Source organism: Camponotus vicinus, unplaced genomic scaffold (genome assembly GCF_025532165.1).
Source record: "Camponotus vicinus isolate PSW18456_S1 unplaced genomic scaffold, iyCamVici1.0 SCAF_13, whole genome shotgun sequence".
Lineage (NCBI taxonomy): Eukaryota > Metazoa > Arthropoda > Insecta > Hymenoptera > Formicidae > Camponotus > Camponotus vicinus.
In genome coordinates, this window is record NW_028141949.1 from 2,530,362 (window position 1) to 2,557,118 (window position 26,757).

Consider the following 26,757-nt stretch of genomic DNA (forward strand, 5'->3'; position numbering starts at 1 on the left):
TATGAAAACGATATTTTACTATAAATATCTATAAATATGAATTTAATATGACTTAATAAGAAAGTTTAACACTATTTTTTTTTTAATTCTGTATAAAAATATTGCAAAGTTTTAAAGAAAATAATTATTCGTGTCTTGCTGCTTTTTAATTACCTGGATGTCATTCAGGACATGCGTAATTTTCTGAATATTGAATTGTAATCCAGCTAACGTGGTGACCGGTTCATCTGTGAATCTAGTCCTACTAATAACAGAACGAACACGTTCCAAGCTCTGCGTATAATCTCTCCACATCTCTGCACCTTGTTCTAAACGTGAACGTTGCGATTTAGCTGTATTGAGGGTATTTTTCAATAACTGAGTGTGTTGTTGTTGCTGGGCACTCAGCTCTTCTTGCTCGTAACTGTCTAAAGAAGGCCAAATTTTGTCCGCCGCTTGTTGGATTTGTTGTGACACGAGTTCACGAATCGAAGATTCAGTACTAAAGTATATCTATAAAAGAAATATATAGTTGATAATTAATCTTATTAATTCGAGAGAATACTAGGCTTATTAAATAATCTAAATAATTAAAAAAAGAAAACAAAACAAGAGAAAATTTCTCACCTTGTGTTCTTCCAAATCATTAAAAATGTTCTCAAAGTCGAGACCTTCTTTATTACTCTCCAACCGAATTTCAGCTTCGCGAGCCCAATTATGAAGCTTATCGGTAAGAGCGGCGTAATCCAACCTCATCTGCATATTATTCTCGAGATAATTTCCTCGCTCTTCCATCTCTCGCGGTAAAGACGTCACCAGAGACATTGCTTCGCTTAACATCTCCTTCAAGGATCCAGGCATTCCTTCTTCATGGCGCACCGATTGCTTTAAATTTCTAATCCTATCGAGATACTCGTTCACATCGGTACAGAGAGTTTGATGTTTTTTCAATTCTGCCTCGACGCTAGTTGGATCTCTCGCCAGAAGTGGTCTGGACTTGACTTCTTTCTCTTTACTCTCAAGCCAGTCGAGGATGTCGGCCAGTTCATTAGCGAGTCTTCTATGCTCGGCTGCCGCCAGTTCGTGCTGTTCTCTTTGGGTCTCTACTGCTCTGCGAAGAGCTTGTAATTGTTGTTTTAATGATTGAAGCTGTTCTGTCACATTGTTCCTATCCACAGCTGAACCTTCCGTCGCTATTTGCTGTCCTTTGTCTGTCGCGCTTGCAAGAGTGGCTTCGCATTCTTGAATTTTTAATATAGCGTCGTCGTATCTATTAAATTCATAGATTATTATTGTTTTATAAATAATATAGATCAATAAAAATGTAAAATAATTAATAAAATTAATAAAATAATTAATAAAATAAAATTTAATTTAAAATATTGCCTATATTATATTTATCTAATCAGTAATTATAGTTACCTTTTAATCTTCTCTTCCGTCGTTTGCCCGGATTTCTCGATATCGCGAACAATTTCAGTATATTTAATAATAAAAGTAGTAATCTCTGCGATTAGGGCGATAAATTGTTGTCGTAACAATAGTAATTGACGAAGTTTCGCTATTTGCGCTTCGAGAGCTCTTATTAGATCATCCTGTTGAGCTAGCACGTCATGTAAGTCTCCAACGTTAGTGGATTGAAGATCGAATAATTTTGCTTTGTTTGCCTTGAGATCGTCGAGAATTTTTTCGTAAGCAGTTAACATTCCTTCCACGTCCTCTATACGAGCACCTATGGGTTTATTCAACTCGTGTAGCTCTTTCTGAATATCTGCCATGAATTGAATGGCCTCCGCCACTCGTGCGGCAGCTTCCTCAGCTTCATCTATGCTCTTTTGAAGCGCGATCGCTCTATCGTTTATTACACTTGCTACTCGTCCGTGAGCTTCCTTCATGTTCTTCAATTGCTCGCTCAGTTCCTGTTTATCCGCGTCGCTCACGGTTGGCAAAATTGATTTTCCTTGTTGGTTTATCTTTTCTATGTCTTCGCCATATTCTTGCGCCTCTTTTTTTAATCGATCATACTGAAAAAAAAGAGAAATTGTTATATTAAATGCACACATTACAAATAATGTAGAATAATAACATATATGAATATTTCTAAATCTTTTGATTATAATTTTTTTATTAGTCGATTTGGAAATTATTATTTCTATATTTGAAAGGTATATATCATACCTTAGCAAGTTGCTCATGGAGAATATCAAGACTAGAAGGTCGCAACTCGGAAGACGTAGCCACTTCAGCTTCCTTGACCCATCGTTGACATTTATCAAATTCACTTTCGAAGGCTTTGCGGCCCTGAAGAAGATCTGCTAAGGAAGCTTGCTTCTCCTTTGCCTCTTTCTTTAACTCTTCGTAATCTTTAGTCAGATCGTCCAACAGGGCCTGGAGTTTAACGCGACTTTCTGCGTTGCAATCCTTCAGTAAATTATGTCCTTGTTTTTGAATGTCTTTAAGAGTGCCTTCATTAAAAGAATCGATATCCGCTTCCAGTTTCCTATGTTGTATAATATCTTGCTCTACTTTCGACGCTTTCAAAGGTAAATATCCGCTAAGTTTCTTCAGATCATTGCCTTTGGATCTTATCCAATTTCGAGCTTGTTCGATATCAGATTCTAATTTACGACGTGCTTCAGCCGCCACACTAACGATGGATATTTCTTCCCTTAAAAGGGTGCATAACTCAATCTGTTCGCCCCGCAAAGCCCTCGTATCGGCTTCTAATTGTTGTTGTTCGCTAGTTTCCAATTCGTTTTGCATATTAACGACTCTCTTTTCCAACGTATCGATGATCAGTTGCTTTCCGTCCGCTTCTTTTAACATAGCCTATATAAAAAAAATGTAACGTAATATATTAATTAAAGATTAATATGTATAATTAATGTTTTAAAGTTAGAATAATAAATAAAGTTTCTTTACTTTGAGAGCGAGGATTCTTTCTTCTGCCTGCTTGCTTTCAAAGCCAAGCAGCTCGGGCATCTTCACTTGCTGCTTCTTTTGTTCAATCCATTCGCGATTCTCCTCGATTTCTCGCTTAGTTGCTTCGATACCTTGCACTGTCATGTCCAGAATCTGAGCTTTTCTTTGCAGTTTCTTGCTGATATCCGCGTAGCGTCTTTCCACTGACTTGATTTGTTCTTCGATCTGTTGAGAATCCAAATTGCTGACCGAATCCATTACCTGGTCACCTAGTTTCTTGATCTCTGCCAGTTTCTCTGGCCCCTGTGACTCGAATTCAGCCGTGATATCCTTGAGATTCGAAATCTTTTGATCGATAGTTAGTCCGCTACCTTTTTCAATTACATCGACTTTTTTTGACAGACTATCGAACCATCCTTGGATATCCTGCACTTGCGATCTGTATTTCTGAATAAAATCTTGCGCTGCTTGCTTTCCTGCGATGGCATCGATCAACTCGGCCTCTAGTTTATTCAAGCCCTCTTCGATATCTTGGTCCTTATCTTGAATCGATAATTCTGTTAATGCACGAGTGCGACGTTCACACACGTTGGTGAGTAACTCATTCATCGCTTGTAATTCGGCCTGGGCAGCCTCCGCTCGCAATTTTGCCGGCCTTGATTTCCATTCGGCACAAAGTGCTCGTTGCTGATTAATCCAAGCACGAAGCGCCTTTTTCTGCTGTGATTGTTCCTCAAGCTCGCTTACAGTTTTCATTACATTTGCTAAGTGTGTTTGCATCTGGCAATTTTAAAAATATAAAATAATCAATTTGAAATAAATTAATATAAAAATACTATAGATTTAAATAGAAAATTTTTCTAATACAAAGATCTTGGATACAAAACATTCTTATTTATATATTTTTACTTATATATCGCGGAAATTTAAATATGTTTGACTTCATTGAATTAATTAATTATTTTTATTATTAATTATTAATTGTGTTAGTAATTATTGATTAATAAATAAATTTAAATGCATACCTGATCGATGAGATCGTCGAGTCTTGTTCTAACTTCAACTTCCCTCGCAGGAACTTGAATAGGTGGAGCATCGAGAGGACTTCCGGGTCTAGAAACACATGTCGCCGCAGCTTCGCAAGCTTCCACTGCTAATGCTAATCGAGCTTTCTCGGCTTGCAATTTGTTATGCAAAGTGCGAGCAGACTCGAGGCTCTGCTCGGCAGAAGTCAAGCTATCTAGTGGAGCATCTAGTTCCTGAGTCATTTCCGTTTCATACGTGTCCAGGTTTTTCATGATGCTCTCCAGAATGTTTTCGTATTCCTGGAATTTGGCTAGAGACTCCGCTAATCTGTTCTTGATTTGCAGAGCGGTATTTAACAGAGAATTATAACTATCTTGCACATTCTGCAATTGCGTCTCTATAGTCGATTTAATAGCGGGATTCGCATCAACATATCGATTTATTTGGCTGTGACCCTTCAGCTTGAGTTCCTCTAATATTTCTTGATAGTTCTGGATTTCAGTTAATAACGCCTCATGCTGTTTGATTTGATCGATTGTTTGTTCTTTGTTGGTGATGTAGAGAGAATTGTGTGCCATTAGTTGGAAAGAGATCTGCAATAGCCACTTTTCTGTTTCCTGTAGAGCCATGTGATACGTATTGTATTCCTGTATTTCGTTTTCTATTAACTTTTTCCTCTCATCGGCAAGATCGCTTAACGCCTTCCATCGATCTAGAAATTGTTTCGTTTCATTCAATATCATGTCATTCTTTGCCCACTCTGATAATTCCGTTGCTTCTGCCATCAAGTGATCCAAATCGGATTTTCTATCGCACACCTCTTCCTGAATATGCTTGTATCGTTCGAGCATTGTTTTCATCTCGCTGAACTCGCCCTTTGTGTCCGAAAAACTTCTTACAACATTCTCGTTCTCCTCTAACCATTTTGCAAATTTATCGTGGGCATCTGCATGATCCTCCCAACGACTCAAGACCGATTTTACTTTCGCTTGCACCGTATTAAGGTCTATGCTCAATTGTTCCCAACTAGAACGTAGATTAGCCATATCCGATCGTAATTGATCTTGTTGCTCTGGAAGAGCTATGTTAATTGCCTTTGTGAAGGCATTTTGCAACGTTGATAATAGATGTTGACCTCCTGTCATGCGTGTTGCAACCAGCTATTGCGTAAATTATTATACACATTTAATTTGGAATAAATATTACAATACAAAAGCGTATTAATTATTTAATCCATAAGTTATTTTCTAAAATATTTGATTTTTTTCCTTAAATCCTATATATTTCATTCATCACTGATAGGAAATTATACATGTAACGTAGAAATATTTTCTTTCAATTTTTAAAGTCTGCAATTCTCAGAAAAAATATACAATTGTAAATTTATTTATATGATACTTTTTTTACTGCAATTAGTAAGATATTCTTTAGCCAAATATTTAAGAAAAAAATTTAATTTAATATAATTAAATATAATATTAATTAAATATAGTATAAATATAATTAATTAAATATAATTAAGTATAATATTAATTAAGTATAGTATAAATATAATTAAATATGATATAAATTTAATTAAATATTTAAGAAAAATTTATACATTATATTGCTTGAGATAACTCACCTTCAAGGTTTCTAATTTATCCTTTGCCCAAGTCGTGTCTCCTACACCGATGCAATCTTCTACTGAACCGTAAGCCGTGCGTAGCCAATCTTCCATCTCCTTTTTGGCTTTCAAGAATTCGGTATGATCCGCCAAATTCTTTTCGACTTTCGAGACGAGCCCTTGCACTTCAGTTAGAAGAGACATATATGCCGACTGTAATTGTACCGTCTTATCTCGAGCCCAACTGCAAGCACTGATCTCCAGCAAAGCTTCACATTTATCATTAAAGTCCTCTAAGATTGGTTTCTGTTTAATCGCCTCCTCCATTAAATGCTTGCAACGTTCTAAATCATCCGGAGTATTATTGTCTTTAGCTTGTTCGTCAGTGATCTTCTTCTGGAAGTTATCTATCCATCGCTTCATGCCATCTAACGCGTTCGTAAACTGGGACCAGCTTGAAATACAGTTGGCAAGAGTACGTTGTGAATCGTAACATTGTGCTTGCAAGGATTTCCAATCCGCTTGTATCTGTTTCATGTCCTGCTTGATAGAATCTTGACCCTCGGGTCCTGTTTTAGAGATCACGACATCGCTTAATTCCAGCATCTTTGAAATCAAAGTGTCGCCCTTCGGTAAGGATGAAATAATTTGGTTGACTTTATTTTCTCGTTCGATAATTTGCTCCTTTTCACCGTGAGTATCACTATATTGCTGAAGCTCGACCTTTGTGTGACGTACCCAGTCATTTATCTCATTCAGAGCTTGTTGGAATTTCTCATGATCCTTGACTTGATTTTCCAGATTCTAAAATAATGAAAAAAATGTTACATTATAAAACTTTATTAGCATTATATAAAATATTATTATAATATTTTGGTTCACAGTTTTGTAAAGAAATTTTACTTACACGAATCTTTTCGGAAATCAGTTTCTTTAAGCTGTCGTACTTATTGATAGCCAATTCGTAAGGACTTTTCGATATGCTGGGATTTTCATTAAGGTGAGCCTTCAAGTGATCTACCGTTTCACCATAACTATGAATGTCTTTTTGCAAGATCTTGTATTTTTCTAACAGAGCGCGTTTTTCGCTGAGGTCGTTTCTGCAGACATCTTCTGGTTGAACTTTGCCTTCAATTTCTTCCAGCCAATCTGAGATGAGTCGGTGAATCTTGTTGAGTTCCTCCAACATGCTCGTTCTCGCTGACAATTTTTGTCTAACATCTTCGACATCGGCCAATAACTTATCAAATTCGCTCTTCAAGTTTTCAGTGTCTTCTTGAATTTTTGCCGCACCGTTTTGTTCGGTGTTCATGATGACTTTTTCTTTCAATTCCAAAGCGTAACGCAATTTGTTTTGCCCTTGCTCCAATGTCTGTCGAATAGCTTTACACGTGTGTAATTTATTGTTAACCTCGGTCAATGTGCTAGGAATACTTTTGCATTCGTTTAATTTTTCTCGCGTGCGTTCAATCCAATCTTGGCATTCTTGATACAAAGTATTGTGCTGTTGATGCTCCTATAATTCATATTTTATATAAAATAACATATTATTTTTTATCTGCATACGCAATCTTATATAATTTTTATATCAATAAAATGTAAGCATATGTAAATAAATAACTATAAGAAATTGAAATATTGAAAGAATATAAATTCATAAATATATTTGCAACAATTACATAGTAAGTAGCAATTACCTGATAATGCAATTCCAATCGCCGCATGATTTCCTTAGCGAGAGACAACAGTGCGTTATATTTGGTGGTGAGTTGCGTTATGGCGTTAGAAATTCTCGTATCGGCGCATGTTTCCAGCAGAATTTGAGCTTTCATATTTAAGCGATCTAATTCTTTCTGCCAATCAAACAATGTCTGTAAATGAACTTGGAATTGCTCGAGAACATTTTTCTTCTCTTCGAGACTGTCCTGTAACTTATTAAACGTTTGAACTAATTGCTCAGTTTGCGTAAGCCATTCTGTAGCTTCGGAGAACTGATCCTCATATTCCGTCCACTTTACTATGCCGACTTCGAGCAAACTCTTCGTGTTATTTAATGAATCTCTATAATATAAATTAGTAAATGTTATATGAAATTTATATATATGTTATACATGTGTTTATATGTATATATGTATATATAATTATTATACATATGTTATATGTATGAAAGATATAAATATAAAATAAAGAAATAAAAATATAAAAATATAATAAAATAAATAAAAATACAAAAATATAAATATAAAAATAAAAATATAAAAATAAATATAAAAATAAAAATATACTTAAAAATAAATATAAAATAAAAATGTATAGTTATATATTTTTTATATACTTTAGAGAATTAAATTTCATCTACTACTTACACATAGTTATCATATTCTTCTTGTAAAATCGCCACTTCTTCCTCGATTATCTCTTTATCTTCAGCATCTGCAATTTGACAGGCGGCATTGCCCTGTTCCAGAGCTTTCTCCAGTTTTTTCTGGCCTTCGGGACATTCACTTTCTAAAACTTTGAGCTGCGTGATTTTACTGGCCAAGGATTCCTTGTCTCCTGTAGGTTCTGAGCACTTGCTGAGTCTCTCCTTAGCTGCCCGTATCCATTGAATAAATTCGTTGCCACTGTCGATGAAAGCTTGATGTTGTTCGACAGTCTCCTTCTGCTTTGCATACAGTTCTTGAGCTTGCTTGCTCAAAGTTTCATATTTAATCGAGATTTCCGTAGCCGGCGTCGCCTGTTGCAAATCTTCGGCCTTCGTAGCGACTGATTGAATTATAGGCTCGAATGCCACGATATCTTGTACGATACTGTTCGTCTGTCGTAAATTCGCTTTTCTTTCTCCGATCGCCAAAGAACTCAATCCGGCTAAACCTTTCCGAGCTTTGGAGACTTTCTGTTCGCACACCTGCTGTAGCTTGGCTTCGCGATCGTTGATCCATTGTTGCAGTTGCAAATACGAGGAACTGTAGTCCGCCCATTGTAACAGACTCGTTTCAAGATGCACCTTCGTGGTTGAGATTTTCTTTACCAGTCGCTCCCAATCGTTTTGAATCTCCTTCAACTGATTATTGATCTCCTCACGACCATCCGATCGTGTGTTTCTCATGATCTTCTCGCCGCAATTCACGGTCAGATGTACCAGATTCTGACCTTCCTCGCGTTTTCTCAACAGTTCCTGGATCTTGTTAAGTCTGCTTTGTAATTCTTCACGACTGCTGCTCGAGGCCGCTTCTGTTCCTTGACGTACGATTTGTTTGGCGTTCTTAATCCAATCACTAGCCTTCTCAAGATTATTCTCGTATTCTTGATGTTGAGCCAGATTGGTCTCAACTTTGTTCAATACATCTTTGACGAGATTTACTTGCACCTGATAACGTGAATTCAAATGCCGCAGTTGATTGTTAACATAAGTGTCTAAATGGGACGAAAGTAGACCAGCAGCTGTTTTGTTGAATTTATCAATCTGCTCTTGACCTTTTGTCAAGTCATCGCGCAATTTTTTCACCTCTTGTACCTGTTTTTCCTTCTCTTCCAAATTTGGCAAAAGAGCATTTTTCTGAGCTTTAATAAGAATGTCGAATTGTTGTAACCAATCGCTGAGCCTTTCGTATTCATCCTTATAGTCACGCCATTGACTTACAGTAGCTTCCAATTGATTCTTTTGCTGCTGAATTTCTACAACAGAATATAAGTTTGTTAATTAATATATTTGTAAATATTAAATATAAATAATAATCATATAATGCTAAATATAATTGTGATAAATATAAATATTATTTAAATATTATTTAAATAATATATAAATATTATTTAAATATTATTTAAATAATATATAAATATTATTTAAATGATTTTACCTTTAAATAAGCCTTCAAAACTTTCTGTGAGTGCTCGTATTTCATTCCTGATAACTTCTTGTCCAGCGGGATTGGTGCTAGCGCAGGCAACTTTTCCTGTGTGTTGTAAATGCTCTACCAACAATTCGCCCTGAGCTTTCTTGTTCAACAAACTCTCGAGTGGCAATACTGCGTTTTCGATCGCTAACTTATCGCTGAGTGATTTTTGCTTCATAGATGGTATTTTCTCGCGAGCCCGACTAAGCCAGCCGATGAGGTCGTCATGAGCCTCTTTGTAAAGACGATGATCTTTATACTGTTCTTCCCGTTCGGCCAATAAAGATTTGATCTTTTCGAAAAGTTCGTCGAATCTGTTAAGTATGTCCTGGGCCTGCGAGGCAGCCAAACCTTGCTGACTGCTCGCAATCATTTCACTGACCTTGGATTTAAGCGCATCGACTTCGATATTCTCGCAACGAATCTTTTCTTCGAGCACCTTGATTCGTTCCAGTTGACTTCTCTTCTCCGACATCGTCGTCTGGAACTGCGAAATCTCATCAACCGACTTCTGCATATATTCCACCGTATTATTGATAGATTGTATCTGCTCCAACAAACCGGCCCATTTATTTATTGAGTCATCTAAGTTTGTTTTTGTCTCTAACATCTTCGACGCTAAGGCACTCCACTGTTCCTGAAGTTTCGCTACGGCATCATTAATTGTTTGATGACCAGCCGGAGCTGTATTTGCTAAAACAGCCTGGGCTAATTCAATGATACTCTGAACTTTCGCAAAACCGTCTTCTTTGTACAATAATAGATCTTGCACGATATCCATCTTTTGTTCCAAATCTTTCTGCGAGGATGCACTTAAATCAGAGCAGTAGGCCAACTTGTTTTTGATATCTGTTAGCCATGTAGTGCACTCTACTAATTGAGTATCAAAATCTTGATGCGTGGTGACATATTGATGCCAACGGTTATTAAGTTCTTTTACTTTGCTAGAAATCTGTTGGTATTTGATACTCAATTCTGACATATAGGAAGTGCGGGAAGTAATATTCTTATGAAGCTGCTGAGCTCGCTCGGCGACCGCATCGATTTCCAGCTCCTTGGCGCGAACCTCACCTTGAAGAGCACGCAATTTTTCGAGTTGAGTTTTCTTCTCTGCCAAAGTAGATTTAAGATCGATGGCGTGCAACTTTGTATCGGTGTCTTTCATCCACACTAGACATCGTTCTTTCAACGTTTCGAACTCGTTCCACTGTTGGAGCTTGTTTTCCAACGCCTCGATGGTGAATTTAATGGTAGAGATCAGACCTTCCCATTCTTGCTGTGAGGAATCGATCTGCGAACGAATATTTATCTGTCCTGATTCCAAAGTGCCGGGTATTACTTTCTCACCCAAAAACCTGATTTGTTGAACTCGCGACTCATCTTCTGGCAGACTATGCAACAGATTTTTTAGACGATCTAGGTTTGTGTGTAAAGACACTCTCTCCAGCTCCACGTCACCCCAGAGATTTATGGCGTTATGCGTGGCATCCAACCATTCGTGCGTGTCCAAAACAGACTTGCTATATTGCTGATGATCGCTCACTATACCTTCATATCTTTCCACGAATTTAGCCGCGCGTTTTAATAGTATATCGTATCTATTTGTCAAATTGTTCAGCGTTTGATCGATTCTGTCGGTGCGATCGGGTAAGTTATCCGCCTTGTCACGAAGATCTAGCAGATTTTGCTGATGCGTTTGAGCATCGTGCAAAATAGTGCGATAGATTTGTAGCTGAGCGCGTTTCTCGTCCAGAGTAGTTTTCAGTTCTATTTCTGGTTTTAACTGAGCCTCTGTGATCTTCAGCCAGTTTTCGATGGCCTCACTGCATTCGTTGAAACCGGACCACCGTGAGATCTTCGCTTGTAATTCACGTTCGGTTGAAGCAACAGCATCATAAAGTTCTTCGAAGGCTTGCTGAAGATCCAGCAGCTGCTGACGAATAATCTCTCGGCCGTCTGTGCCTGTCGTAGGATACAATCGTTCTCCAGCTTCGACAGTGGTGTTTATCAAAAGCGTAGATGAAGACTGACGAGACAAAAGTTCTTTCAAGATATCGACATTCGACATCAGCTCTTGACGAGTACTACTGGCAGTTTCCTTGGTAGAGTGGTAACTAGCTCTCGCATTTGCTAGGCATTCGGAACATTGCTTGTAACGATCCAAGTAACTGGCGTGATCTATGGCCGCTTGTTCACATTTCTTTATGAGTTCCTGGAGTAGAATTGTATAATGATTTTTATACGAAGAAATATAAAGATTGATTGGCATAGCATATTTTATATTATTGTTAGTTAGTTCAATAATTATTATATATTAAATAGAAAAAGAACTCTCATTTCTCTTTTTCTTTTTCTTCTTTATTAATATATTAATTTTATTTAAGAAAAAGAAAATAATATAATATTTAACACAATTTAATAAAATTAAATAACATTAATTATGATAAAATCATTATTTATATATTATTTATATATTAAATATACATTAATAATAATGATTTTTTGAGAAAGCAAAATTACTTTTCCAATAGAATTATTTGGAATTTTAAATAAGAGAAATAAAATTATATTATAAAATAATTATACTTTATCCTTTTATATATTTTATGATGATGTTATTATGCCTACCTTCGCAGTTGCCTGAATCGATTGGAAACGTGATGTCACTTGTTGAACGCTGACAGAAAATCTAGTTTCGCCACTAATCTGCATCAATTCTGACGAATCATCGCTCATTTTATCGAACTCAGCCTCATTTTGCCGAAGATTCACGATCAATGACTGCAAAAAAAAAACTTTTAGTATATTTCATCTATTTATATAAGATTCGTTAAAGAATTGTTCTGCGTAATTTATGTATATACAAAAGGTAGAGAACTCTCTTCTCACTTGCGTGAATAAAAGAGAGGCTGTCTAATAGAGACCTGCTTAATAGTAAGTTAATCACTTAGAGTTAGATCTTCTTATTACAAAAAATATGCGTTACATATAAAAAATTATAAAAAGTTTAATGTTATATCCAAGTCAGGATTGCTTATCGATGTAAATCTCAGCGCTAAAAAAGCTCTACTTCCATTCGTGCAACAAAAAACAAAATTCTCTTATTACGAATTTTGAAGTTGAAAGCGCAATATTCATTAAACATACATCAATAGATCGCAAAAATTTAACAAAGATTGAGATTCTTTTTGATACGGAAAATAAATATTTGATTATATTCATTTTAAGATATTATCATTCAATGATTTTGATTTTAACATATGTTATCAAGACTCCGCATAAAAATCTGTTTAATTAAAAATATATATATGTGTAAAGAATGGATAGAATAATATGCATATAAACTGTATGGAATTTTTCATTGTCAGTTCAAATTTTGCTTTGCATGTAGCTTTTCATTTGTCTATAATTTTTTAATAAACAATTCAATGGCTAAAATCTCTTGAAGATTATTAAAGATCATCTGATTCAACTATCTTTTAAAGTGAATATTTATCAATAATTGTTTAGATTTGAAGTGCTTAACAGTCATAAAACAATTTAGATAATTTTTAATTTTCCAAACTTTAAAAGAGATCTATTGGTATTGACGAAAAATAAAGATTTTATTCAGTAAAATGACAGACATATCATCGTATCTCATATCATTAATTGTGCGTATTGCTCGCATAGAATAGAAAGAATAGAATCGCAAAATAATGAAGCGTTGATGTCCTCCATCTTTGGCAAAAGTTATAAAGCTGAAAGATTAAAGAAAAGAGCAATCATATCGGAGAGACTCCTCCTTTTGTAAAGCTGTTGCAATCATCCGCTTTTCTCGCACAATCTTGCCTTTTTATAAGGTAATATTTGCAGTTTCGCACATTACTTTCTTACTTGTTCGAGATGATCACCAAGTACAACTAGTTCTTCCACATCCATGTTCTGCGAATCGGCAACTTTTTGTAGTTCCTAGGAAAGTTTATTATATAGAATCATTGTGCATGGGAAATTATTATGCTCTTGGATTGAAGCTAAAAGCGTAGATAGGGCGTGGTTTCCTTTTTTTTTGTCGATTCAAAAATATCTGTATAACTTATCGTATCGAACATATAAAAAAGTAAATTATTAATACTACTAAAATTTATATTAGTTACATTTTAATAGTGCGGTAAATAAAAGAGCTATGTCTAAGAAACAATTATATCTATGAGATTAAAATTGAACATTTTAAATGTGCACACTTTTCAAATTATGGTACTATTTCATATCGATGAAAATTGGAGAAAATTCTATGATATAAGAGATAAACAAGGTAATAAATTAATATTCGTTATTAGATATTCGGGACATTTATCAGATTTGCATAAAGCGAACAAAACTGCATTTCTGTAACGCAACATTATTGTAATCCCAAACTTACTTGATACTTTTCAAGCTGCTCCTGCTTTTCCTCGAGTGTGTTTTTCAGGCTATAGTTCTTCAACGATGTTTCGGCGTCGGAAAGCCAAGCAAGTAGTCGTTCCAACAAATTTTCATACTCGCTCCATTGTTGTATTCTTTCTTCGATGCAATGTAGCGTATCGCATACGGCTGTAGCAAATTTCTTATTCTCGAATCTAAAGAAACAAGTCATTTATCATATATATTTATTTAAAAAATCATGAATTTTAGTTTTAAATATTTCTTAAATATACAAATCAAATAATTTTTAATCTTTTTTTTTGTAAACTACTATTCACCTAAGATTGGCCAAATCTCTTTCCATAGATTCCTGTGACCGAGATGGTAAAATATGCGCACTTTGTATTACGTGTTCCTCAAGAACGTTCAATTTCATCTCACCTTCGCTCTGACTGTCTTGTATTTCTATAACTTTAGCCAATCTGGCTTGCAAAGTAGTTTTGTTCCCAGTATAATCGTTATAATTTGCTAAGCGTTCCCACTGACGCTTCTGATAATCTTGATAAGCTTTCTGAAGATCATGGAATTGTTGGAAAATATTTAGTAATGTTTCTAAGCTGGATATTCCTTTTTGGGATGTATCTATTAGCTTCTCGTATCTTTTCGATACTGAAGTGACTTTTTCATGAACATCCGGTTGAACTTGGGTGACTTGTCCCAGAGCGTTCGCTTTTTCGGAAACACCTTCGATAATGCGTTTGTGAGCCAGAATCTCTTGATGTAATGCCTGCAATAAAATGTCACAGATAATATAATTAATGCTCCTTTCTCCTTTTCCTACACAAATAAACACAGACCTTTAATTTGAGTAGTTTCGATTTTATTTCCTGCAAAGAAGACCACACAATCGAAGAATCTTGCTTAATGGCACGTTCCATCATATCCAACCAAGTCAGAATCTGTTGCATAGTCTCTTGATAGCTGAACCATTGCAAGGATTGAGCATCCTGCTTTTTCTGTTGCTCGGTGATACCTTCGGCTAAGCGATCCCATCGTTCACGAGCATGTCGCAATTCGTGTCTAATTGTTTCACGCCCTTGAGCGGAAGTGTCTGGAAGAATTCTTTCTCCGAGAGATGTTAGACTGTCTAAACGACGTTCAGCCTGTTCTTTCTCAGCTAATAAAACTTGCAAACGCGAATTTCTCACTTCGAGATCTGCGCTGATCTCATCTTCTTTCAAAGTGGCTAGATTTTTCTCAAGAGGTGTAAGCCAAACGTCAATGGCTGTCAGTTTCTCTTCGTAAGCACGATGATCGTCTACGATACTTTGACAATGATTTATCACTTCCTTACTGAGCACATGCAGCGACTGATACCTACAAATTTTATTATTTTGTGTATGTATATTTATCTTTATTATATATCTTTATTTAAATATTAATACGAATTTTTATGAACAGATAAAATACAATAAAACACCTCGATAAAAGTTTCTACGAAATTAATAGACTTTAATAGATTTTTAAATTTTCAATATAATTAATAAACTGGTTTTGTGATGTTGTTGAAATCAGTTTCTTATACATTTTTAAAACAATTTTAATTAAATATAAAAAATTAAACATCCCTTTTGCGGAAATAAATGCTATTTATATTCTTGTTATATGAAAATTGATAATGAATTTTTTATTTTAATCTAAAAATCGATTTGTTATAATATTTTTATAGAAGTTTAAAGATGCTATCTAGAACTTTAAAAAATGTGTTAGGTTTTATGTATTTTATGATTGCATTTTTCAGAACCCATTTATATTATAATAAAATTTATATATGCATATGTGCGACTGATAAAGAAAAGAATAGCAACTTTTTTATTGGAAATAATTTAACATACCTGTTAGTGACTTGGGAAATCAACGGTTTGATGCGTTCAATATTACTTGTTTGTAGTAAATTATGTGATTTATCTACAAACTCGTCTATCTCTCGTTCTTTTCGTGCGATAATCTCACGTTCCTCTTTACATGCGCGAAGTCGTGCTTCTTTATCTTTCAATGTGGGTTGAAGTTGTTGATCTCGGAATATCGCTTCCATGGAACGGAACCATTTTGTGTGAGCTTCCAGCTGATCCTCGAAGTTCTGCCATTTCTCCAAAGCCGTTTTCTGTCGCTCTTCCACAGATTCTGAAGAATTGAATTTAGCAATAAGAAAAAAATTAATTAATTAAATATAAAATGATTAAACGGAACGAATTAAATCAAGTGTCTAATTTTATTATATATGCTTTAAATGAAAATACCAATAATGCAAAGTCCAATCGATCAAATTATCATTTAAAAAACAATTTTAAAAATTTATGTTAAAGCAACATTTCTTGTACAATTTTTTGACCGGGACAATTTATACAATGAAATTTTTTTGCGTATTATAATTTTTTAGAAATTATTTACAACGTATATTTACCAATTTCACTCAGGAATTGACGCAGATTATTTTCCAAGGTGGTCACTTCCTTATGTATAACTTCTCGACCCTTCAATGCAGTACTATTAGACACAGCTTCACTGATTTGCTTCAATCTCGCGAGATGCTCTCTTCCCTGTGCCTGGTTGCCTTTCAATATCGTCAAATTCGTTAATCTGCGAGAGATTTCGGATCGTTCGCCCGTTACGTCATTGTATTCGATCAGTTTCTCTCGTTCTCGACTTAACCAATCGGAGATACATTTGCATTGAAGATTGAAACGGTGATGTTTCTCACAGCAGTCTTCCAAATTTTCTAGTAAATCTCGCGACTTGATAACAATATTCTGGAATAGCTGCTTGATGGATTGCAGGTAGACGTTCAACGAAGTATCTTTAGTCTGATCGACCAACTGTTGGGCTTTGTCGCAAACCGATTCGATTAACGTCTGATGCGACATGATCTCCTGATGCATAATCTTGTGATTCTGCAATTGCGCGCGTTTTTCCTCTAGCGAGGATTTCAATTCTGTATGTTGATGCATCGCGCGCTCGACGTCTCGCAGCCAAGCCGTTAATTGTTCCTGCGACAAAGAAAATTCGGCAAACTGCATCAGACATTGATCCAACTTCTGCGTCGAATTCTGTAGGTCTTCGGAGAAACCATCCCATAAACTGCGTAGATTTCTCAGCTGCTGTCTAATTATCTCCCTACCGTCCGGTGAAGTGTGCGCGTACAGCTTCTCGCCGAGATCAATAATGGATTCGAAACGAACATTTTCGCGAGTCCTGACATCACTGAGATTTCTGATGTGTTTCTGTCTGCTTTGTAGGACCGCCAAATCACCGACAATCTCGCTATATTTTTTTAACTCGTCCTGAACTTCGGTGATCCAATCCAAAAATTGATTGTATCTCTCATTAAATAAACTGTGCTCTTTCATGTATTGTTCGTATCTTGCTATAGCCTCCCTCGCTTGATTCTTGATGGCTTGATACCTGGTAGCTTGACGGGACACTTTAGTAGCCAAATCTGCTTCTACATTTTGACTTTTCTCGACTATCGCGTTGATCTCTGCACTCTTTGCCATAATAGTCTCTTCTAATGATTTTAACTTCTGTAAATGTGCGCGTTTCGTTTCCTCAGAACTTTTCAAGCTTTGATCCTTGACTTGCGTCTCGATTTGCTTGAGCCAGGAATCTAGATTTTCAACCATTCTTTCAAATTCAGACCATTGATCGAATAGATGATTTAATTTATTTTTACTCGTGATACATCGTTGAAGGAAATCCTCCCATACTTTCTTCTGTTGTTCGAAGCCTGTTAGCAATGCAGGATGACCAGCTATCGAAGTCTGCTCCAAAATGATATTCAATTGCTGATTACAATCATCTATAATCCTATCGCCTTCAGATTTCTGCTGCAACACATTTTCAATTAAAGCAATCTTGGAATTAGCTATGTCTCGATCTATCGACAGATCCTCGGCGATGGACGCCGTCTCATTTACTATCGTATTGATCCAATCTCGCGTTTTCTCAAACGTCTGAAAATAGGCTTCATGATTGGCAACGTGTTTTTCTGCCACATTAATTCGATCTGCTACATCTTCGGATAGTTTATCGTGTGCTTCGATCACACTATTGAGCATATCGCTAGCCTCATCATCCGGTGTCGCTCCGAGTTTGTCCTGAAGTTGTTGTAGAATACTTCGATGAGCTCCAACGTCTTGCGCGATAGTTTTATACAAATGCAAGGCGAGTTTCTTTTCTTGAAGTGTCGGTAGCAAGTTCTGCTTGTCTCCCAACTTTTTCTGTGCCTCAATTATCCATTGTTTTATCTGGGAATATTTGTCCTCGAATGAAGATCGATGCATCATGTCGCTCTCAATTTTCTTGTAGTTTACGTTTGTGCGATCGGTTAAGGCCTCCACGCGGTTGCGTAAGTTCCTCAACTCACTTCTGATAAGTTCCCTGTAGTCTGGTGTTATTCTCACAAAAAGCATTTCGCCCGTTTCCGTCGTTCGATTCAAGATAGCTTGTCCAGTTTCGCGTTCTTTTTCAAATGCCTTCAATTTTTTTAATTTGGACTGATAAAATGTCATCGGCTTCGGGCCGCTGATCTCATCGAAGGTTCTTAATTTCTGTTCCGCATTTTGCAGCCACGATTCCAATTCCTTCACGTTGGTAACGTAATGATCCTTGATCTGTTTAAATTCCTGAAGTCTATCTAAATGTTGAGCCAAGAACTTGAGAACTGAATAATAACGCGTATTCAAATGTCCCACGTATTGAGCCACACGTGAATCCGGACTAACTTTGGTAATCTCTTCTCCAAGCGCAATCAGATCCTTCATCTCATTCTCGTAATCCTTGACCTTCGTCTCGAGTTGTATTATTTCGGAAATCTTTGTATCAATTTCGTCCGGATTTAAGAGCGTTGTGGCTTCTATTCTAATTCTATTTTCGTACTCTTTGATCCAGGAAATAACATTTTCCGACATGAGTTCGTATCGTTGCCATAAAGCAATATTCTCCTCCAGTACAGATTTGATTTTCCAATAGTTATCTTTTAAGGATTCCAAGTCGGCGGCGACTTTGTTGTGTTCATTTTTCAGAGTAGAAATAATTTCGCTACTCTCGACAGTGCTCAGAAGTTTCAACGAATTGTCCGTATCTATCTTTCTCGCCTCGCAATCGGCAATGCCAGCTTCGACATCGGTCAGCGAGGTCATTTTTACTTCAAGATTGTAGCGATCGCTACTCTGTTCGGGCTCGCACCAAGCTACTTTTTCTTTATGAGTCGTCACCATGCGCTGCAAAACACCGAATTTCTCGTGATAGAGTTTCGTTAGAAAGGCCACCAAAGTGGCGTTGACTTTATCGGCGTGACTGGCCACACCGTCTCTGCGAAGTTGTAATGCCTGTAACTCTTTTGGCAAATTGGATTTTGATATAATCGGATACTCTGACGCCATTTTCGTCAATCTCTCATCAATTTCCGAAATAGTATAATCGCATTTCTCCACCTCAGCTTTTAATTCTTGACACTTATTAATTCTTTGCAGAATCTTAGTGTTCTCGCCAGTCAAATCGTCGCATTTGATTATCTCCTCGCGGATTTTCGATATCATGTCACTGCATTTTTTCAACTCCTGTTTGATACTTTTCTTCTTCTCATTAAAAATTGATGTGATTGATGCGAGTTTATCTGCGGTCTCTTTAATAAGCTTAAATTGATCATCTAATAAAGTGTTAAGCGATCTCAATGTCGGTATATCCGCATCGTCGTTTAACTTTACGAGCTGTTCAGTCTTCGTGGCGATACTTTGACGAAGTTGCTGATACGTTGGCAATTCTTCGTTATATCTAGCTAATCGCGCTTGTCCGTTCTCAGCATCAAGTAAACATTCGCAAATCGCATTGAGTGCTTCGTTCGTATCACTGAGCCATCTTGTAAGTTGGTATTTTGCTTCTTCGATTTGTTTCCAGATAATAACCTGCGTTTCGTACATTTGAGTTCGATCAATTATCTTGGCGTAAATTTCATGATATTTTTTCCGTATATCGAACAAATCCGACTCAATTACATTAACTTTAAAATTCGGCATTAACGACGTCTCCTTCACTAACTGTTGTGCTTTAGCATCCATTTTATCTAAAAATTGTTTACCCTTTTTCAAACTTTCCAAAGCTCTTTTATATTTATCTAAAGCCATGTTCGCCTGGGTGGTATCAGTTGACACGTGTTTTACCAATTCGCAAAGATTCTTCGCCTCGTCGATAGATTTGTTTAACTTATCCTTGGCTTCCTGATACTGTTTCCAATCAGCGTCCATTTCAGCATATTGCTTTCTTTGCTTATGCAAAAGTTCGTTGACTTTTTCCCAATTACCTTCAACCGAAGAAATTACCACCTGAATGTTAGTTATTGCTCGTTGATCTTCCTTTATCAAGTTGTCACCTTCTCGATGAAGGATTTCTTTTTCTGGTTCTCGTCTCTGATGCTCTTTAATCAGATCGTCAATCTTTTCGATTGCCGGCGCGAGTTGTTTGCAAGTGTCAACGGTATACGTTATATCTTGTAGACTGCTTTGAGTATTGACAATTTCCTCCGTAATCTTTTGTTGTAGTTTCCTGAAGTTATCCCATTTAGCACCAAGGTTCTCCAACTTGTCGCGTTTAGTGGATAAATCGGTCTTTAATGTTATGGTCTTAGATTCGAGTTCGTTCAATAAAATAGTCGCAGTAATTGGTCTTTGTTGTTTGTCACGAATATGTAGTCCCAGAGTACTGTCCATTAGTGGAACATGTTCCTTCCAAGTGTTGATCTTTGTACATATAGTTTGAAGTTCCGACGAAAGCCTATCAAGATCAGCAATAGCTGGTTTTCTAGCTTCAGTCTCGTATTTGCAGTGATTCAATTGTGCGTTGGCCTCATTGTGCCAACTTAAAAGTTCAGTCCACTTTTCCAAACCGTTTTTCTTTTCTCTCAAATCATCTTCTAGCGCTTTGTACTTCTTTGCCAAAGATGTATAAGTTTCGTCTAATGCAGCAGCTTCCAACACAGAACCTTGTGATGATAATTGCTTCACTTCGTTATATATTGTCGTGAACGTTGATTGTTTTTCCGAATGTTCTTGAAGATAAGCGTGCACCGCTTGTAGGTTAGTATCGACGTTATCTACGTTCATGTCTTCGATCTCGTTGATATTGGATCTCAGCCTCGTCATCCAGTTTTCGAAATCGGTGATTTTCATTTGAAACTCTTGTCGTGCCAACAACGAATCAGAGACACGATTAATGTGATGTCGAACTGTATCTGCAAGTTTGCTCACTCTAGTCTTCATTTCAACGACGCGATTCTTCAGCGCAGAGGCAGCATCCAACGATAAACCATGGCTGATGTGATCGGAAACTTGTGTAAGTGATATTAATTGAGCCTGGTGATCAGATATGCTTTTGTTGAACTCCTTTAATTTCACCAATTCTTTCTCCAATTTGGCAGCTTCGGGTGTTTGAACGTTGGGTTCTTTAAGAGCTTTTTCTTCGCTATTTTGCAACCATTCGTTGAATTCTTTCGCTTCCGACTCGAAGGTGTTCCATGATGCGACTAATTTATCCAATTTAGTCATCGTTTGCACTGCTACATCGTGAACTGCGTTCCATCGTGTATATACAGCATCAACTTCATCAGATGCCACTGCTCTTCCAGTTATTTGTTGACTAATCATTGATAAATTTTGAACCTTTGGAAGATGTTGTTGACATTGAACTTCGAAAGTTTTAGCCTCTTCTAACATTTGCGTAGCTTGGGCTAGAGTAGTGGGTTTGCTGCCCATCGTAGCTGCTTTAGATTCCGCTTCTTCAATCCAAGGCTTTATTTTTCGAATACCTTCTTCGTATTCCTTCCATGTGGTAAGATTTTGCATGGCTAATTCACGTTGCGTTACTATGCTTTTGTTCAATGATTCAACCGCCTTGTGAATATTTTCAATGTCGTCACGAAGTTGTTTTGCCAATCCATCATCGTCGTCTTTTAAACAGAAAGAGAAAAAAATTTTATCTGTGTAGAATATATTTAAGTTTTTTGCAAATATTGGATATTAAATTTTATCTTAAATCTATCTTATTAAATATACTATTTAAATCTCAGTCAATATATTATCTAAATCTCAATTTAAACCTGTTAAATATATTATATTCAATTTCAATTACATTATATTATATTTCAATCTCTTTAATTATTATAATTAAATTTAATAAATAAATTTTATTACTACTCTAATTTCTTTGTAATAACTAGGTTATTTTTTTATCAAATAAACCTTACAATTAGTAAAATAATAAAAAATACGATATATGCGAAAAAATTTATATAAAATTAAATTATATAATTATATAATAAAATAATAAAAATTATCATATATTTAAAAATTATATAAAGTTATATTAAATAACAGAAAAAGAGAAAATTTACAAGTTTAAATTTTTATACATACTATAAGTAAAACAACAAAAATTGATACTCACTTTTTAGGAGCTTCCGAGATTCTTCTTTAAGGACATTTAAAATCGGCTCTTTCTCCTTTATTTCTTTTTGCAAATTTTCTGTTTTACGAACTCTTTCCTCAGGGGAAGGCGTTGAATCTTCGATATCTGCGATTGATTGAGGGGCGGTTTGCTGAATCCAAGTTCGAAGTTCCATAAGTTTCGATTGAAATTTGTTCCATCGAGTACTGTGTTCTTGAAGATAAACGATTTTTTCATGCACAACCTTTAGCGTGTATTCCAACTTCTGCTCAGTTTCTGCCACTTCTTTTTCCAGTGTCTCCTTCTTGCTTGGCGGTGCGAGTGTCAACGTTTGAGAAAGATTAGTATGCGTTTCGCGTAATTTTCTCATTATCTCTTCGGCTGATTTTCTCAAATTCGCGTTAAATTCCTGTTTTTTCTGCAGATCAGTAGTTACTTGAGCGGCATCATAATAAGATGTCAAGTCAATTTGTCGCAACTCTTGTTCGGCCTGCTCAATCAATTTATAAATTTCATCCTTTTGCTCTTGATAGGTGTTCCAGAGTTTTTGCGAATCCTTCAGAGATTTTAGCCTTTCCATACTTTGACCATACGTGTCGTTCCAATTGGTTTCCAACTGTTGGATCTCGGAGGAAACGAAGGATGGCGCGTGCTGATCCTTGAGAATATCTTTGCCGCGTTGTAACATGCTGACAATGGTAGCTCGCTGTTGTTCTAATTGATTAAGACGAGATTCTTGATGAGCCACCGCGTTTTCTAGCTTTTCAGGAATTTCGGACGTAATCTCGACTTCTGATTGTTCGCGAACTTTGCGCAACAAAATGCACACTTCATGCACTTCCTTTCGGTAGGTATAACTTTTCGAATAGATGTCTGTCTTTGTCATTGTGATTTCAATCGTCGGTATAAGATTCTTATAACGAGTTATCAGCTGTTCCAAATTTTGTTGTGCCGTGAGTGCATCGCGATCTGAACGATTCAATGTTAGATTGTCAAGAGTTTGAACCAGCCATTTCATCTCTTCGCGTTTGTTATCAGCTTCGCAGCAAATTTTCTGTAAATTAACATTTACGTTTTCGTTACATTCAATTTAAACGACGTATCGATCTTTTAATAAAAGAGAGTACTATTTTTCAGAAAATGAGTTTTTAAGTGAACATAGCATTGTAAGTAAACATATGAATATATATAATTTATATTTTTGGAATAAATTAAATAAAAACTAAAAAAATATTAAAACTAAGTCGCGATGTTTAGTAAACATTTTATTTCGAGAGCAATTTTTAAATTCTTGAGCATGTAACAATATTACAAGGAATAAGAAAATACAGATGCGTGTATATTTACCGTCAAGGTTTGGAGCTATCCGGAAGGAACGCAGAAAATCGAAGTATTTAAGCAGTATTTTTATATATCAATAATTTAACAAAAAATTCTATAAAAAATTGGCCGAAATTTACCTGGAATATGGCCTTTTCCTTCTCGAATTCTTCTAGAGTGTTGACTTCGCGTAAAATAGTTCTCAGAGTACTATCAACATGATCCATCCAATGTACCATCTCATCGAATCTAGAATCAAATATATAGTGTGTTTAAGAAAAAAAAATCGATATCGATCTAGTAATAAAATCGTACGAATGCTTACTTCTGTCTGTAAGCTGCCCATTGTTGCGGAACTTCGCGCAATTGTTCCCTCAGATTTTCCACTTTCTGTGCGGTTTCTTCCCACAAATGTTCGGCGTTTTGCGCGGAATTAGCCAAACTAGTATCTTTCGGCTTAAGTTTGCTATAGGCATCGCTGATCTTCTTCAGAGTCTGTAGACAACGCTCGACTTCGAGAATAGTACCGCGGTTTACGAAGAACTCTTTATTACGCTGCTGAATACCATCCACATCATCGTTATTAATGAGCGCTTGCTGTTCGGAACTAATCTCCATTTCAATATCTTTGAGATATTGAAGAAAGCTAGCCTCATCCAGGCGAAATTCGAGCTTCATTAGATGAAGTGGCGCGAAAGTAAGAACTTCTCTCCAACGATTCTGAAGAGCCTCCACTGTATTCGCGATAGGCAGCTGCTGGTCAGCTGGCAATGTATTCTGGAGATCTTGACCAGCTTTCACAAGATCCTGTATCCATTTTTCATTGACTTTACCAAAGAAATTTTTGTGGGAATCGACGGACTGACGATTATCGAGATGTTTGTCGTTGATCATTGTCTCCGCAACCGAAAGCCATTCGGTGATTTGCCGCTCGCATTCCTTAAACTTCGTCCAGCGTCGCATCGATTCTTGCAAACGTTGCTCCCAGACTTGTGCCGCCTGGGAAACTTTAACAAATCGATCATTGAGCTCTTTCAGAGTGGCTGTACCTTCGGCAGTTTCCGCATCGACACAAGTACCTACAGTCTTGGCAATGCTAGCAAATACTTTATTTTTAGATTCTAACATAGACTTGTAATAGAGCATTCTCGAGAGGAAGGCTTTGTGACGATCTAATTGAGCCAGTGCAGCATCCCTGCCACCTGCGAGATTGATACTGGCCATAAAATTCTCGAATTCGTCCAACCATGCAGATATCTCTTTCTGTCCTGCTTCTAAGGATTCTTGTTGTACTAGCAATTGATGGTACAAATGAAGTTGCATCGGTATCAAAGCGCGTACCTTAACAAGTACTTCTTTCTCTTTTTTTAGAGTGTTCATCATCCTGTCGACATCGTCGCGAGATAAATCCTGAATAAGAGCTTGAAACTTTTTGCTGATATTCTTGAAAAGATCTTCAATGCCCTCAACCTCATTATGAAGAGTCTGCAATTTTTCTCCATAAGCCTTTATCCGCTCCGTCGAGTTCAATCCAGTGATCGATAAAGCAGCTTCTGCATCTCTTAACCAATTTTGTAGAGTCTCCACCCCCGCTTTATAATCCTTCCTCGTTCGAATCAGATCACCTGCATGCATATATTGTTTAGCTTCTTGGAAGAGCTGTTCCCATCTTGCTGTCAGATTTGCATAACGTTCTTTCAGGCGATACGCGACCGATTCATCGGACGTAGCAATCAGGAAGCTCACAGTGTCCGATAACTGCTGATGTTTGTCTTTCCATACGCTGATATCTTGGAAGAACTCCATCTTTTCCTCCTCTGGAAGATTTAAAGCAGGCTCGGCATGAAGTAACCATGCCTCGAATTCATCTGAAACGGTGGTCCAACGACGCCAATAAGCGACAACTTCCTCGAGCATGCTTTGGGCGCAACGCAAGTCCATTGATACGTTCTTCCACTTATCAGCCGTTTCACGCATAAAGCGATCGATATTCAAGCTCTCTTCACGATCTAAAAGACACAAATTTATGATCAAAGATGTGTTATTGTTCATTTAAATTATTTTTTGAACATATAATTAATTAAATTATTTATATTATATTTAATTAATTTATAATTAATTAAATACCGTAATTAACTTCACTATTTAAATTAATTAAATTAGTATTCAATTATTCTAATTAATATATATACGTTTAATTTAAATTTAAATACATTTTTATATGACTTTTATGTGAAAAATCCATATTAACAATCATAAATAAATAAATCATAGTCAAATAAATTAATCAATAATTAACCAAGATATTATTATTTACCAATATCACCGTCGCGCTTGTATTCTTCGGCAACCTGCTGCATATCCAAATAAGCCTTTTGAAACTCCTGGAATATTTTGTTTCGGGAGACAAAATTACGATATTGCTCCAGCATTTGATGCACTTTTTCTTCCGTGCCATATTTAATGTTCCAGCCTTTCAACTTGGTCTCGACGAGATATAGAAAAGCGACCAAACAGCACTTGTGTTCTAAGAATTTTAATTTCACTCTTCTCTTAGCTGCGCGATTCGGCAAGCTGTCAAGTCGCGCGGACATGTTTTCTAATTGTTCAAACTGGATTTGCCGGGCCAGTGGCGAGTTCTTGGCCTGCTGGAATTTCTCTGACATAGTTGGCAAATCGAGGAAGAATTTCTTATGCTCCTCTAGCTTCTTCGAGATTATATTCGCTGTGCTTTCTGTCATTTCCTGCGATATATCGTTGTCCGAGTGCAAGAGAGTTTCGGCTTTCGCCAACCACCTGCCAATTTCACCAAATTCCCCTGGTAATGCCGAGTCCAACAACCAACACCAATGTAGCATCTAAAGACGAATATATAATATTTCCTAAAAGAAATTGTAAAACGCAAAATTCCGTTCGTTCATTTAGAAAATGTGTAAAAAAACTTACAAATAGTTCCATTTGTTGCCACAACATTTGTATATCTCTCCAAGAATCTCGCGTAATGCTTATCATGCTGAGTGTATCGACTAAACTTTGCATTTTTTTGTATATAATTAATTTTTCGTCATTTTCTGCTTTAAATAGCATATATTCCTAAAAAAGAAATGCACTATCAAATGATTTAATATT

The 26,757-nt window shown here is 36.3% G+C and overlaps 1 protein-coding gene across 7 annotated transcripts in view; it reads right to left on the reverse strand.

Annotated features, from left to right (window-relative positions):
- The window catches only part of Msp300 (Muscle-specific protein 300 kDa), a 104,873-nt gene that overhangs the window by 55,775 nt on the left and 22,341 nt on the right, over nt 1-26,757 (reverse strand). For 6 of the 7 annotated variants that reach the window (XM_083086550.1, XM_083086551.1, XM_083086547.1 and 3 more), the window contains 23 exons: nt 26,575-26,721; nt 25,946-26,486; nt 23,954-25,637; nt 23,769-23,877; nt 22,309-23,362; nt 16,277-21,811; nt 15,708-15,996; nt 14,670-15,189; nt 14,151-14,599; nt 13,832-14,027; nt 13,306-13,380; nt 12,058-12,210; nt 9,394-11,641; nt 7,900-9,211; nt 7,231-7,594; nt 6,441-7,049; nt 5,552-6,337; nt 3,927-5,087; nt 2,902-3,681; nt 2,158-2,808; nt 1,402-2,003; nt 607-1,249; nt 154-492 (listed from right to left, as the gene is read on the reverse strand). In XM_083086550.1, the coding sequence (XP_082942676.1) occupies nt 154-492; nt 607-1,249; nt 1,402-2,003; nt 2,158-2,808; nt 2,902-3,681; nt 3,927-5,087; nt 5,552-6,337; nt 6,441-7,049; nt 7,231-7,594; nt 7,900-9,211; nt 9,394-11,641; nt 12,058-12,210; nt 13,306-13,380; nt 13,832-14,027; nt 14,151-14,599; nt 14,670-15,189; nt 15,708-15,996; nt 16,277-21,811; nt 22,309-23,362; nt 23,769-23,877; nt 23,954-25,637; nt 25,946-26,486; nt 26,575-26,721 (20,247 nt within the window). The remainder of the gene's footprint in view (nt 1-153; nt 493-606; nt 1,250-1,401; nt 2,004-2,157; nt 2,809-2,901; nt 3,682-3,926; nt 5,088-5,551; nt 6,338-6,440; nt 7,050-7,230; nt 7,595-7,899; nt 9,212-9,393; nt 11,642-12,057; nt 12,211-13,305; nt 13,381-13,831; nt 14,028-14,150; nt 14,600-14,669; nt 15,190-15,707; nt 15,997-16,276; nt 21,812-22,308; nt 23,363-23,768; nt 23,878-23,953; nt 25,638-25,945; nt 26,487-26,574; nt 26,722-26,757) is intronic. The other variant, XM_083086549.1, reaches the window with a different exon arrangement.